Here is a 15311-nt window from a genome sequence, read left to right as displayed (position 1 = left end):
ACACCCCCCTGGCCTACATTTCCCAGTCTGTGTCATTTCCCCTGTGATATCCTACTGTAACGAGCACTTCCTGCAGCCGTGCGTTGGAAGGGGGAGGGCGTGGCCTTCCGGGTCACAAGGGGAAAGGCGAGGAATGTCTGGTGTACAGGGTGGGGAAGGGGGAGGGAGATTCAAAAGTCAGGGGGGACAGGGAAGGTGTGGGTCATCAAGAATTCTTCACTGTGTTCCTCTTCCTGTCTTGTGTCTCGTTCCAAATATTCACCTCTAACACACAAGTCTGACCCTGGACAGTAACCTTTGACCCCTCTGGGTCCCCCCCCCTATGTCAGCTGTCAAACCAGACAGGTGAGCAGTGTGTGTGGCCGCAGCAGGTATGACACTGGTTTAGGATGAACCACAGGTGGGGGACTGGGACTGGGACTGGGGGGGGGGGTGAAGAGGAGGAGGAAGGAGGTGGAATGGAATAGGAGGGAGGGGGTGGGGGGCATGGGGGGTGGTCCTGGATGAGAAGGGGGGTGGGGGGGTGCTGGTGGTCTATTTGTGCCTGCTGCCTCTCCTCTTCATGGCAGCTGTGCACTGGGGGCAGTACCACTTCCCCTTGGGGGCTTTGGTCAGGCCCACGCAGCCGTAGTGGAACCACTCGATGGGGCAATCTTGATTATCACATCCCACCATCTCTCCGTACGACACCTGGTTGCAGATGCAGTAGCGGGGCTCGTTGGGGTCGTAGGTCCAGTCCACCTGGCTGTTAGCCTCAGACTCTGGCAGGGCCGAGGCCTGCTGGGAGAGCTCCTGGGCCAGGGCGGAGGAGGAGGACGAGGACGACGACTGGTGGTTGGAAGACTTTGTGTTGCCTTTGGTCTTGCGTCCTCCACGGGACTCTGATGCGGCGGCGGCGGGGGCGAGGGTCTGGGTGAGGGTGGAGGCCAGGGCGGAGGAGGTGTAGCCGGCCGCCTCGCGGGACAGAGAGAACTCCCGGCTCAGCTGGAAGTCGCTGTTCTTGATGGCCTCGTAGCTGGCCTTCAGACTGGAGGTCCTCCTGCCCTCCTTCATCTGTGCGGTGGCCTGGACGGCCTGTGCAGCAGCCATGGCCATGGCCATGGTGATGGCCCCGGCCCCCGCCCCCTCCCCGGGCCCGGCCGGCAGGGAGCTGAGGTTGTAGAAGGCCAGCGGCTGGGAGGAGTTCACACTGTTGGTAAAAGAACATGATTAAAATAAATATATATGAGCAATAACATATCGTGGTTATATAGTTCTCTTTTTTTTTTGTCATTGTTTTTATTTCCATATTTGCCAAGATAACTTAATCAGGAAGCAAAAAATACACCAGACAATAAAGTACTAAAAATCTGAAATAGAAATAACCCCTAAAACGCAACCCTCCCAGAGCCCCCGCCCCCCCATCCCCACGCTGCCGTCGTCTCAGGGCCTACCTAATAAACCATGTATACTTACGATTCATTTCCGTTTTTATTCGTAAAGCTCTGGGAAATAGTTTTCTCGGTCCAGAATCTCCTGGTATTTTTCTGAATATTCTGTAAAAAACAAACCAAAAAAAACAGGCAGTTAAATGGTGAGTTACTATCAATGCTTTCATCTTGATCAGTACTATATATCAAAACACACTCACCTGGTGGATGAAGATGTGGCATATCTTTTGGTCCACTGTTTGGCTGTCCGGTCATGTTCAGCTCTGTTTGTCGTGTACTGGGTGGCGATGCTTCCAACCAGGGGATCGGCTGGGTTACAGTCTGTGAGCAGGGAGCAGATGGACAGCAGCACCTTGGAGATGGTGAGGGCGGGGCTCCAGTTGTCCTTGAGGATGTCCAGACAGATCACACCCTGGCTGTTGATGTTACAGTGGTAGATCCTCGTGCGAAACGTCACTTTTTTTGAGGTAGTGGAAAGTTTTATTTACAACAAATGGCCACAATGCGATAAAAAAACAACTTCTACTCCATATGACTCATGCACACTACAGAACAATGGACCTGAAGGTATAACAAATTCTAAAATACAAACACTTTCAAAACCTGAGGAGGTTAGGAATGTTTTGCATGACACATTGCTACTTTTCCATGTTATAAACCACAACAAGCTTTTAATCCTACCAATGACACAATTACAAAATAAATGAATTTAAAAACTACAACAGTAACTCAATAGTTCTGAGAAAACAAATAGCCCCAGCCATTCCCACCCTGCCCCCCCTCAAAAGATTTGAATTCAAAAAATGGTTCGGTTCTTTTTATGCACGCTCTCCTCGGATTCGCCTGGCCAGCTGGATGTCCTTGGGCATGATGGTAACCCTCTTGGCATGGATGGCACACAGGTTAGTGTCCTCAAACAGGCCGACGAGGTATGCCTCACTGGCTTCCTGAAGAGCACCGATGGCTGCACTCTGGAAGCGGAGGTCAGTCTTGAAGTCCTGGGCAATTTCTCTCACCAGACGCTGGAAGGGCAGCTTACGGATCAACAGCTCAGTGGACTTCTGGTACCGACGGATCTCACACAGAGCAACGGTTCCGGGCCTGTATCTGTGGGGCTTCTTCACTCCGCCGGTAGAGGGCGCACTTTTCCTTGCAGCCTTGGTGGCCAGCTGCTTCCTGGGCGCCTTTCCTCCAGTGGATTTACGAGCGGTCTGCTTGGTACGAGCCATGGTTCACTGGTTAATTTGTAATGTCGTTGATCCGTCGAGTCGTAGTTCTCTCCGATGTTGGTAGATTTCTCGCGAAACGTCACCTTGGGTGGTTTGAAGGGGTAGTCGGGGGTGAAGGCGATGTCGAGGAAGAAGACCCCTCCCTCGTAAACAGAGTCTGGTGGTCCCAGGATACCCCCCCCACATTTTGAGCATCTTTGATTGCCGCGACATGACGCAGCTACGTGGCCAAATCTCTGACATTTGAAGCATCTAAGCGGGGGCCTCTCATACTTTCTCACTTGGAACGACAAGCACCCAAAGAAAACCCTGGGCGGCAGGCTATCACCTTCAAACGTTATCATAACCGGAGCGTTCGGGTTGCCACCCATCCGTGCTTTAAATCTCCTCACTTCTTTAACTTTCCCCCCCTTGATTTGCTCCCTCATTTCTTTCTCAGATATGTCCGCACAGACACCATAGATCACTCCTTTGATTCCGTAATTTTTGTTTGAGATAGCAGCTTCTACTTTTAGCCCAGCAATTTTTTTTACACCAAGCGCTTTCTTTTGTGTTTCTGCACTCGTGCACATCACCATGAGCATGCCATTAGCTAGTATTCTTGCATCTATTTCACCAACACTCTTCAGTGATTCTGCAATTTTAAGAGGATTAACTGCTCTAAACCCCCCCGTTCCATTTGGGTCCTTCAGTTTAAACACTACTTTAAACTCGGCGCTGTCAGCTGTCTTCCTCATTTTCCCTCCAGGTACGTCCTCTACTGAGGAGCTTCGCTTACTTCCAACTTTCAACCCCCCCTCCCCTCCCCTGGCCGTAGCCATAAACAGTGTTCACACTTGTCCTCCTCTTACAATGCGGCTTGTTCCTACCCTGAACAAATATAGGAGCTCCGATTTAGTATACGGACAATATACAGTTCATGAAAGGATTCCACTTAGCGTTCGCTCTCTGAAAGCTGTCAAACCAGCGTCCACGATTCAAAAATCCCGCCTTCCTGCTATTTAGCTATCAATGTTAGTGTTCGCTTATAGCCATGTCAGTTTACCTTTTACTATGATGCGGACGAAGCTGTTATCTGTGACAATTCCTTATTTTTCAGCCCTATTGTTTTTTTGTTTGTTTTTTTCCGAATGAAAGGCTTTTAAATTTTTGAAAATCATTGGAAATGAAATGCCATAATACGCAATAATTTAATGGTTATTGGCCCTCTTCTTGAAGTTCTTCTCACTGCCCGCCACGCTCCCGCTCCGTTCACTCTCCCCTGCAAGACTCTCCTCTTCCGCCTCCCTTCGGACAAAAATGTGTCTCTCCCCAACAGAGTAGTCCAAGCTCTGTGCGTCATTTTCTTCATCATCATCGCCATCATCATCATCATCTTCTACAGGTTCAAACCAGTCCACAGGAGGCTCCTCAGTAGCTCCTCCCACCTCCATCTTGGTGTCCCCATGACGATGTTTCACAGGAGTGGCTTCATCCCGAGTATTTACAGGGCTGTCTGAGGGAGCCAGGGCCTCCGGTGGAGGTACCACCTCAGTATTGTAATACAATACAATAATAACAATAACAATAATAATTAAATTAGGCCAATAATAATAATAATAACAACAACATAGGCCAAAGTGCTATTCAAATAAATGTGCAAAAATCAAAAAGATCTAGCCCATAACGACACTACGGCTGACAGCCCTCCAGTACGAAGCCAGATGTCTGAGGCCCTGAATATACTGTTCTTTCAGCCTCAGTAGACGGGCCTCCAACTCCCTCCACTTCCGTCTCCTTGTTGGGGGAGCGTGGCCTCTGTCTGCCATCCCCAGCTTATCCTCTGAAAGCATTTGCTGATCCTTCAGGTGACGAAGGAATAACCAAAGTGAAGGATGGCGCACTTGGACAGCATCATTTAGAGTACGATGATAAGCTAGAACAAAAATACAGAATTATAACTTATTAGCCTATTAATGGCCTATTAATGTGCAAACTGCAAACTGGTTCTACATCTGCAAGCTGATCTTGTTGATCTTTCCAATGTAGAAGATAGCGGGCCTTATTTGAAGTATAGCCTATAACAAGTATATCTCACAACTTCCCCTGTGTGTGAACTTCAATTAGTATTCGTTATTTGGGATCTTAGTATCCCATCATTCTGAATCTGACCATAATCTGGCAGGAGAGGACGCAGGCGCTGAATGTTTTTGATTGATTGATTGAAAACTTTATTAGAAGATTTGCAGAAGTAGGTACATGAAAGTACATATTACATACAAGGTCAACTAAAAGGATAAAAACCCAAGAAAGCCACTGGCTTATTTCAATTGGGGTCCTTGTTCGCCGCTTCTCCACCAGAGCTAGCTTAGTTCTAGTCTTTATTTTACTTTTTAATCAGTACTAAAGTTAGTATTTTAGCATATAGTATTTTAGCGTGTCTTTGTTACTCTCCGGCAACTTTTCGGCAACTTTTGGCCACTAGCAACAGCAAGCCATTTTTGCCTACCTGCCGTCCTGCAACCTCGGCTGGTTCCAGTCCTTCACTTCCCTCCGGAGCCAAGGATCACCTCCAAGTTCCAACAGGATCCTATTTCTCGGCTCTTCACAGCACTGCTCGGAGGCTAAAGCGGCCAGGCCACAGTTGCCTGGACCGCAACACCGCCGCCAACGCATCTCGGCTAGCCTGGCTAACGGCTAACAGTCAACAGGTTCTGTATCCCGCCGACCGGCATGATGCTGAAATATTCCATCCCCCGCTTACTGGAGCTGAGAAATCACACAATTCCAGCGTGTGTTTCAGTTACCAAAAACATTGGTCTTTTCCACCGCCCACGATATATCCATAGAAGCACCCGTCGTCAGTTTGTGTGCTGTCAGACCGGTCACAACATACCATCCATCCGCTCAGCTGAGCGCTCCGTCGCATCTGTTCCACGTCATCAGAACACTGTCGCGTCTGGAGTTTGTAGCAACGGAATCACCGCGAGAGCACTACAACCCAAGCAGCAGCATGAAAAACGTGGAGTGGATTTTCGTGTTCTCATTCCACTACAGAGACTCACCACCTTACCAACAGTCAAAATAGAGCTTTTTAACACCCAATCACTTACTCTTAAAGCACCACTCATAAATGAACATATTCTGGACAAGGGCTTAGACCTGATGTGTCTTAGTGAAACCTGGCACCAGCCTGAGGTTTATTCTAGCCTGAATATAGCCTGTCCACCTGGCTATAGCTATACTCAGAAAGCCCGCAGTACTGGTCGGGTGGGTGGCGGCTTAGCCATTTTTCATTAAAATGAGCTGGAAATAACACCCCTCCCCCTCCCCTCACCATCTTCATTTGAATGCCTTGCTGTTAAATGTAAACCACCTTTTTCCATGACATTATTACTCATCTACCGGCCACCTAAACTTAAACCAAATTCAGTCTTCATCTCAGAAATACATGACCTTCTCACATCACTCTGCACTTCATCTTCCAATATCGTAGTTCTTGGTGACGCAAATATCCACGTTGACAATCCCTCCTGCCCCTTTGCTCGTGAATTCCTGCAACTCCTCGACTGCCTCAACCTCTCACAACATGTCCATGTCCCTACTCACAGGAAGGGCCACACACTGGACTTGGTCATCACTGACACCACCACCCCGGTCAGCAACCTAGTTGCCTATGAAATGGGAGTGTCCGACCACAAGGTCATTTCCATGGTTCTACCATTCCCTCCCTCCCATACCAAACCAAAACGCCAAATACACTTCAGAAATCTGAAACGCATAAACCCAGAAACCCTGACTTCAGACCTCAATCATCTCTCCTCTGCCACCCATTCATCAGCTACTGAATCGGTGGCATTCTACAATACATCCCTGAGCAGCCTCCTGGACACCCATGCCCCACTACAAACTCGAACTGTTTCCTTTTCTCGTTCAGCTCCCTGGTTCACCAGCGAGCTTCGGAAAATGAAGGCGGCTGGGCGTGTCCTGGAGCGGCGGTTCATTGCCTCGGAACTTACAGTCCATAAAATGGCCTACAGGGATCATCAAAAGGCCTACTCTAAGTCCCTCAGGGAGGCGCAGGCAAACTTCTACTCAAACATCATCAACAACAGTCCCGGCAACTCAAAGCAGCTTTTCTCAACAATAAATCACTTCCTGAAACCACGAATTCCCACAAACAAAACAACCACAACTGAACAATGTAACAACTTCCTTTCGTTCTTCAGAACAAAAGTTGACACTATTCGCTCCTCCCTCTCTGCCACACCTACTCCATCTGCCCCGACTGCCAGCCCACAGCCTGGGCCGCCCCAGCCTCTCCACTGCTTTTCCCCCACTACACAGCAAGAAGTCGAGAAAATCATCAGTCGCATGAAACCTTCCACCTGCACCCTGGACCCCCTTCCCACAGCACTCGTCAAACTGAACATCCAAGCCATAAGCCCCTTGATCACCAAAACCATCAATCACTCCCTACTGTCTGGCCATGTCCCATCAGCTCTGAAAACAGCCATCATTACTCCCCTTCTTAAGAAACCGACCCTAGACCCGGATACCCTCGCAAACTACAGACCCATTTCTAACCTCCCGTTCCTCTCCAAGGTCCTGGAGAAAATAGTCGCCACCCAACTCCAACATCACCTCAGCAGCAATAACATTGCAGAAAAATTCCAGTCTGGTTTCCGCTCCGCCCATAGCACTGAAACAGCACTGGTCAGGGTGACAAACAACATTCTCATGGCAGCCGATGCCGGCTCTCCTTCTCTCCTCATCCTCCTGGACCTCACAGCCGCCTTTGACACCGTCGACCACACCATCCTCCTAGACCGCCTTCACTCCACTATCGGACTCTGCTACACTGTTCTGGACTGGTTCACATCCTATCTTTCCGAACGCACCGAGTGCATCTCCTTGGGAGGTGCAAAGTCCCGGACCCAGCCTGTCACCTGTGGTGTCCCCCAAGGATCTGTACTCGGACCCACCCTCTTCACCCTGTACATGTTACCCCTCGGCCGTGTCATCAGCAAGCATGGTATCCCCTACCATTGCTATGCTGACGACACACAACTCTACATTAAACTGGACCCAACCCCTCAGTCAACCTCATCTGCACTCACCATCTGCCTGGAGGAGATAAAGGCGTGGATGAGAGTTAACTTCCTTCAATTAAATAGCTGCAAAACAGAAGCCATCCTCATCGGCACCCCTCACCAGGTTAAATCATCCCCCATAACAAGCATCACTTTCTCCGGACAGGTTATCCCTCTGTCATCCGTCGTCACCAACCTTGGTGTTCGAATGGACCCCCACCTCAACTACGAGGCCCACATTAAACACATATCCAAAACGTCATTCTTCCACCTTAGAAATATAGCAAAACTCCGCCCCACCCTGTCTTTGCCCGATGCCGAGAAGTTAGTCCATGCCTTTGTCTCCTCCAGGCTCGACTACTGCAACGCACTTCTCATCGGGATCCCTAGCAAGAGCCTTCAGAAGCTCCAGTACATTCAGAACAGCACTGCTAGGATCCTGATGAGAGTGCGCAAATACGATCACATCACACCCATCCTCCACTCACTACACTGGCTTCCCATCTCCTCTCGGATCATTTACAAAATCTCACTGTTAACTCATCAATGCATTCACGGCATTCACGGCACCCCCTTACCTCAAGGACCTGGTCAAATCCCACAGCCCCTCCACTTGCACTCTCCGCTCATCAAATGCAAACCTCCTCAAACCCACCAAAACCCACCTCCGCTCCATGGGAGACCGGGCCTTCTGCTCCATCGCCCCCGAACTGTGGAACGCCCTCCCTGCCCACCTGAGAGCACCACAGTCGGTCGACTCTTTTAAGAGCGGACTTAAGACTCATCTTTTTAACAAAGCGTTCCAGTAGCCAGATTTGTAAAAATTTTTCTTTTTTCTTTTTGCCACAGTGTCTTTTTAACCTTTCTGCTTTTGATGTTTTTAGTGATCTTTATTGTGTTGTGCTGTTTTTGTTTCTTTTATTGACTGTAGCACTTTGAGATTCTTGAAATGTAAAGTGCTTTATAAATAAAATCCATTATTATTATTAGTAGTAGTAAATCAGGCCCTAAATGTTATTAGTTTGGCATGAACATTTTGACATTGAACATTTTCCCCTCTGTGTCTCCTCCTTTCACAATTTTAAATCCTTTCTTAATCCTTTCTCAATCACGGTGCCCGCCCATGATTGGACTGATGTTACGTCCATCATCATTAGCGCGCCTGTACCGGACCAATTGGCAACTCGTCCACCTGTTTAAAGAGCCCTCCTGTTTAAAGAGCCCTCCTGTCCTCTGCTGTGTTTGATGTTTCGTTAATTTTTGTTTCGGCTCATAGTTAAACCTATACTCGATATACGCACAGGCCCAGAGGTGATAGGATAAGAATGAATTAACCCATAATTAGCAGACAATATTATATTAACAATATAAAATAATTAACTTAATACTTCAGATTTAGTTATTAGATGAAATTATATTTGTTTTGTTCAGATCTGTCATTGTTACACTTACATTCAACATGGTTATTGGTCCTTTGCTCCATGTTTCTTTCGAACACATTCCACATTGCTGGTGGGAAGGCCGCTCCAGGCTGGACATATGTGTTACGAACATATGTGAGGAAGTCTTGTAACTCAGGGTGGTTCCTCAGGGCACGCCTGGTGTCTCTGTGGTTGAGGAGAAGATCAAAATTGATCTGGACCAGAGGCAGAGGCAGGTGTCCTAAGGCCATCACCTTGCGGATGACTGCTGCCAGTCGATGGTCATTTCGGAATGGACCAGCCAATCCAAGTCCCTGTACCCTCTTCCACAAGGCTTGGTTGAAATGGAAGTAGCATCCTCCGATTCTGGCTTGTGGCAACTCCGTTTCAAGAGCAGTTTTCAGCGCTTGCTCAAAGTCACAGATGACTTTACGCGGACGCCAACGGTGGTGGGTGATTCTCCTGACTGACGTTTTGACACACTGGAACACTTGTCGTCAGTGTCCAATTGTACGTTGCTCCATGAGGACATGTACAAGGGGGACAACGAAGCCATGAATGTCCCCGAGTATAGTAAAGACTTGGTTGTATGGGCGTGGGCACGACTTGAATGTAGCATCCATGTACAATGTCCTGCAGTGTTGCAGCTGTCTCAGGTTGTCCTCTGTGGAAAACACTGCTATGCCCCACTCACTGTCTTGGTGCAGGAGGAAGTGGTCTCTGCCCCATGTCTCAGCCCATGGACCGTCGATCCTTACATCATCAACGGTAGCTGGGATGGGAGGGATTACAGCAGCTCTGGCTCTGGCCATAACAGACCTAACTGACAGAAATCTTTGAGGTCGCCCCCGACCTCGGCCCCGTACGCGCTCAGCGTTGTAAATGCGTTTGATGGGTACTGTGGGTTCCCTCACCACCTCTCCAGTAACCACTTGGCGAAATTGTGCATTGTTCACCCTTTGTATATCGGGGGCATGTACATGTTCGTAGACCTCCCGAACTTCGATGTTGGGATTGTCTACCTCTACATCAAAGATGTTGGTCACCAGTACTGTCCGGCAGTCTTCTCTCCAACACCGCCACCGAATATTCTGTTTGTTTGTGCGGTGTTTGTGGTACCTAAAATTATCAAGAACTAATATTTTACCTCCTCGGTCTCCAGTCATTATTTTAGCCATTGTCACTACATATGTGTTACGAACATATGTGAGGAAGTCTTGTAACTCTTAAAAGCTCAATAACAATTGAGCTTAAAATAATTGATAGGGGGTGTTATGCCCCCTGGTGACTCGGGGTAGAAGGCGTAACACCCTTGGGAGGAGGTTTCAGCAAGACTTCCTACCTACAGACACCTTACTGATGGTGAGAGCCACTGCAGAGGCCAGATTTGGGACACTGTATGAGCATGGTATCATTGAAACTATTGATGTCCCCCGCAGGACCTTCAAAGACCTGAACCTGACTTTGGCCCAATGTGATATCTTGAACAGGTCATTACTGTGCGTCTCTCAAGAGGACAGCTCAATGGATTCGACTTAAACTCAGATGGATGACATAATCAGTCTGACATTAAACATTTTATTCTAAATTCTATTTTGCTGAAAAAATATGTATATTAAACATTTATTCTTTTTTGCAATCTAGAAAATAACAATGTTTTCATTGTTCAAGACAAATCTGACTCAATCAACAGTGGGAATGTGTGTTTTGCCTAATTAATCATTTTAACTGTACTACCACAGTATCTCAGGGTTTAGTTGACATTTGATCACCAATATCACTGTAAGCTTTTTACTTGAATATTACTGTTCTGTAAGCATTTCCCACATACCGTACTGTACTGTACTATAGGTTGGTATCAAATAGGTCTACATTCTCTTTTCGCTTTTTTTGTGGTAAATAATAACTAAACCTGTTGTCTCTGTTATTTCCTTTTATTGAAACCAACAAAGGGTAAAGAAAACTATACAAGAGGCAGAGATAGTAGTCAATCTTTATTATAACAAGTACCATTAGCAAAGAACTATAAAACAAAAAAGTGCAGAATGTAAGTGAATAGTTTCAGGAGCTACTATTTATTTGTTTCATAGCCAATAACTCCCTTCGACTAGTTTAGTTCAAGCACGGTCCAAAATATTGCATATTCACTGTGGTACAACAAAACAATATAGTATTTTGGTCAATAAAGGTTTTCTCAAATATATCTTATTCCTAACAATTTAGGTACATTTCTTACAATCTTATTTTTACTTGGTAAAAGTGTCTTCTGTCAGTTAACAGAATAAGATGGTTGATTGGAAAGATTTTCCTATTTTGACTCAAACCTTCTTGTCAGTGTCAAGCTTATTGAATGTGACTGAACATACTTTCACTGTGAGTGAGAAACAACCTCTCATCAAATATGATATTAGCAAAGCACTAGCAGCGAAAACAAAAACAAAATTATAGAGCAACAGCTCTATCTTCACAGTATTCACACAATACAATTGGATTATCATTAAACATATCCAACTATCAAGAATGTATTTAGTGTTTTGTGATCCTGAAATAATTCTTTGGTTAATCACTTGAGGATTGTTAGTCTAGCGACTAGATAATGGTCAATTGCCTTAATGTTACTTAACATAAGACAATTCTCCAGTGTGGTTGACCATTTAAGTTACCCAATGTCGTCTTACATATCTTTCCATTCTTATCATTCTATATGAAAAAGGGTTTTAAATCAACACAGCAAACATATAATCCTCATAAATAATGAAATGATGAGTGTTTAATGTTTGGAGCCACTTCAGTTGTGATTTTTCTGAACATCCCATCAAAGTCAAAAGTTGCATGTCATTTTCATTTTAGAGTTCAAATCAAAACATGGGTTTTGTAGTCCATTAGTCACACCCCCCTGGCCTACATTTCCCAGTCTGTGTCATTTCCCCTGTGATATCCTACTGTAACGAGCACTTCCTGCAGCCGTGCGTTGGAAGGGGGAGGGCGTGGCCTTCCGGGTCACAAGGGGAAAGGCGAGGAATGTCTGGTGTACAGGGTGGGGAAGGGGGAGGGAGATTCAAAAGTCAGGGGGGACAGGGAAGGTGTGGGTCATCAAGAATTCTTCACTGTGTTCCTCTTCCTGTCTTGTGTCTCGTTCCAAATATTCACCTCTAACACACAAGTCTGACCCTGGACAGTAACCTTTGACCCCTCTGGGTCCCCCCCCTATGTCAGCTGTCAAACCAGACAGGTGAGCAGTGTGTGTGGCCGCAGCAGGTATGACACTGGTTTAGGATGAACCACAGGTGGGGGACTGGGACTGGGACTGGGGGGGGGGGGTGAAGAGGAGGAGGAAGGAGGTGGAATGGAATAGGAGGGAGGGGGTGGGGGGCATGGGGGGTGGTCCTGGATGAGAAGGGGGGTGGGGGGGTGCTGGTGGTCTATTTGTGCCTGCTGCCTCTCCTCTTCATGGCAGCTGTGCACTGGGGGCAGTACCACTTCCCCTTGGGGGCTTTGGTCAGGCCCACGCAGCCGTAGTGGAACCACTCGATGGGGCAATCTTGATTATCACATCCCACCATCTCTCCGTACGACACCTGGTTGCAGATGCAGTAGCGGGGCTCGTTGGGGTCGTAGGTCCAGTCCACCTGGCTGTTAGCCTCAGACTCTGGCAGGGCCGAGGCCTGCTGGGAGAGCTCCTGGGCCAGGGCGGAGGAGGAGGACGAGGACGACGACTGGTGGTTGGAAGACTTTGTGTTGCCTTTGGTCTTGCGTCCTCCGCGGGACTCTGATGCGGCGGCGGCGGGGGCGAGGGTCTGGGTGAGGGTGGAGGCCAGGGCGGAGGAGGTGTAGCCGGCCGCCTCGCGGGACAGAGAGAACTCCCGGCTCAGCTGGAAGTCGCTGTTCTTGATGGCCTCGTAGCTGGCCTTCAGACTGGAGGTCCTCCTGCCCTCCTTCATCTGTGCGGTGGCCTGGACGGCCTGTGCAGCAGCCATGGCCATGGCCATGGTGATGGCCCCGGCCCCCGCCCCCTCCCCGGGCCCGGCCGGCAGGGAGCTGAGGTTGTAGAAGGCCAGCGGCTGGGAGGAGTTCACACTGTTGGTAAAAGAACATGATTAAAATAAATATATATGAGCAATAACATATCGTGGTTATATAGTTCTCTTTTTTTTTTGTCATTGTTTTTATTTCCATATTTGCCAAGATAACTTAATCAGGAAGCAAAAAATACACCAGACAATAAAGTACTAAAAATCTGAAATAGAAATAACCCCTAAAACGCAACCCTCCCAGAGCCCCCGCCCCCCCATCCCCACGCTGCCGTCGTCTCAGGGCCTACCTAATAAACCATGTATACTTACGATTAATTTCCGTTTTTATTCGTAAAGCTCTGGGAAATAGTTTTCTCGGTCCAGAATCTCCTGGTATTTTTCTGAATATTCTGTAAAAAACAAACCAAAAAAAACAGGCAGTTAAATGGTGAGTTACTATCAATGCTTTCATCTTGATCAGTACTATATATCAAAACACACTCACCTGGTGGATGAAGATGTGGCATATCTTTTGGTCCACTGTTTGGCTGTCCGGTCATGTTCAGCTCTGTTTGTCGTGTACTGGGTGGCGATGCTTCCAACCAGGGGATCGGCTGGGTTACAGTCTGTGAGCAGGGAGCAGATGGACAGCAGCACCTTGGAGATGGTGAGGGCGGGGCTCCAGTTGTCCTTGAGGATGTCCAGACAGATCACACCCTGGCTGTTGATGTTACAGTGGTAGATCCTCGTGCGAAACGTCACTTTTTTTGAGGTAGTGGAAAGTTTTATTTACAACAAATGGCCACAATGCGATAAAAAAACAACTTCTACTCCATATGACTCATGCACACTACAGAACAATGGACCTGAAGGTATAACAAATTCTAAAATACAAACACTTTCAAAACCTGAGGAGGTTAGGAATGTTTTGCATGACACATTGCTACTTTTCCATGTTATAAACCACAACAAGCTTTTAATCCTACCAATGACACAATTACAAAATAAATGAATTTAAAAACTACAACAGTAACTCAATAGTTCTGAGAAAACAAATAGCCCCAGCCATTCCCACCCTGCCCCCCCTCAAAAGATTTGAATTCAAAAAATGGTTCGGTTCTTTTTATGCACGCTCTCCTCGGATTCGCCTGGCCAGCTGGATGTCCTTGGGCATGATGGTAACCCTCTTGGCATGGATGGCACACAGGTTAGTGTCCTCAAACAGGCCGACGAGGTATGCCTCACTGGCTTCCTGAAGAGCACCGATGGCTGCACTCTGGAAGCGGAGGTCAGTCTTGAAGTCCTGGGCAATTTCTCTCACCAGACGCTGGAAGGGCAGCTTACGGATCAACAGCTCAGTGGACTTCTGGTACCGACGGATCTCACACAGAGCAACGGTTCCGGGCCTGTATCTGTGGGGCTTCTTCACTCCGCCGGTAGAGGGCGCACTTTTCCTTGCAGCCTTGGTGGCCAGCTGCTTCCTGGGCGCCTTTCCTCCAGTGGATTTACGAGCGGTCTGCTTGGTACGAGCCATGGTTCACTGGTTAATTTGTAATGTCGTTGATCCGTCGAGTCGTAGTTCTCTCCGATGTTGGTAGATTTCTCGCGAAACGTCACCTTGGGTGGTTTGAAGGGGTAGTCGGGGGTGAAGGCGATGTCGAGGAAGAAGACCCCTCCCTCGTAAACAGAGTCTGGTGGTCCCAGGATACCCCCCCCACATTTTGAGCATCTTTGATTGCCGCGACATGACGCAGCTACGTGGCCAAATCTCTGACATTTGAAGCATCTAAGCGGGGGCCTCTCATACTTTCTCACTTGGAACGACAAGCACCCAAAGAAAACCCTGGGCGGCAGGCTATCACCTTCAAACGTTATCATAACCGGAGCGTTCGGGTTGCCACCCATCCGTGCTTTAAATCTCCTCACTTCTTTAACTTTCCCCCCCTTGATTTGCTCCCTCATTTCTTTCTCAGATATGTCCGCACAGACACCATAGATCACTCCTTTGATTCCGTAATTTTTGTTTGAGATAGCAGCTTCTACTTTTAGCCCAGCAATTTTTTTTACACCAAGCGCTTTCTTTTGTGTTTCTGCACTCGTGCACATCACCATGAGCATGCCATTAGCTAGTATTCTTGCATCTATT

At 47.7% G+C, this 15311-nt stretch overlaps 4 protein-coding genes across 4 annotated transcripts; all 4 read right to left on the bottom strand.

Annotated features, from left to right (window-relative positions):
* Window positions 1-534: 534 nt before the first annotated feature.
* On the bottom strand, window positions 535-3030 carry LOC308164102 (inhibitor of growth protein 3-like; the record flags this gene model as incomplete). The annotated part of the gene is made up of 3 exons (XM_080538255.1): window positions 535-1189; window positions 1631-1887; window positions 2743-3030. The coding sequence occupies 3 exons, from the start codon at window positions 3028-3030 to the stop codon at window positions 535-537; spliced, it is 1200 nt and encodes a 399-aa protein (XP_080394381.1).
* Window positions 2234-2762, bottom strand: LOC308164533 (histone H3.3A-like). Its single transcript, XM_080538602.1, has one exon. It carries the CDS (start codon window positions 2657-2659, stop codon window positions 2249-2251), a length of 411 nt encoding a protein of 136 aa, XP_080394728.1. The 5' UTR covers window positions 2660-2762; the 3' UTR covers window positions 2234-2248.
* Window positions 3031-12574: 9544 nt separating the features above from the next.
* LOC308164101 (inhibitor of growth protein 3-like) lies at window positions 12575-15070 on the bottom strand (the record flags this gene model as incomplete). The annotated part of the gene is made up of 3 exons (XM_080538254.1): window positions 12575-13229; window positions 13671-13927; window positions 14783-15070. The coding sequence occupies 3 exons, from the start codon at window positions 15068-15070 to the stop codon at window positions 12575-12577; spliced, it is 1200 nt and encodes a 399-aa protein (XP_080394380.1).
* On the bottom strand, window positions 14274-14802 carry LOC308163402 (histone H3.3A-like). Its single transcript, XM_080537586.1, has one exon. The coding sequence runs from the start codon at window positions 14697-14699 to the stop codon at window positions 14289-14291; it is 411 nt and encodes a 136-aa protein (XP_080393712.1). The 5' UTR covers window positions 14700-14802; the 3' UTR covers window positions 14274-14288.
* Window positions 15071-15311: the final 241 nt, after the last annotated feature.

The sequence above is a fragment of the Nansenia antarctica genome (genome assembly GCF_963989245.1).
Source record: "Nansenia antarctica genome assembly, chromosome: 8".
Classification (NCBI taxonomy): Eukaryota; Metazoa; Chordata; class Actinopteri; order Argentiniformes; family Microstomatidae; genus Nansenia; species Nansenia antarctica.
The sequence above is the reverse complement of the archived record's forward strand: the minus strand, read 5'-3'. Positions and strand labels throughout refer to the sequence as shown.

Coding starts and splice junctions, on each gene's coding strand:
- LOC308164533 (XM_080538602.1), bottom strand. CDS start 2,659: ATGGCTCGTACCAAGCAGACCGCTCGTAAATCCACTGGAGGAAAGGCG.
- LOC308163402 (XM_080537586.1), bottom strand. CDS start 14,699: ATGGCTCGTACCAAGCAGACCGCTCGTAAATCCACTGGAGGAAAGGCG.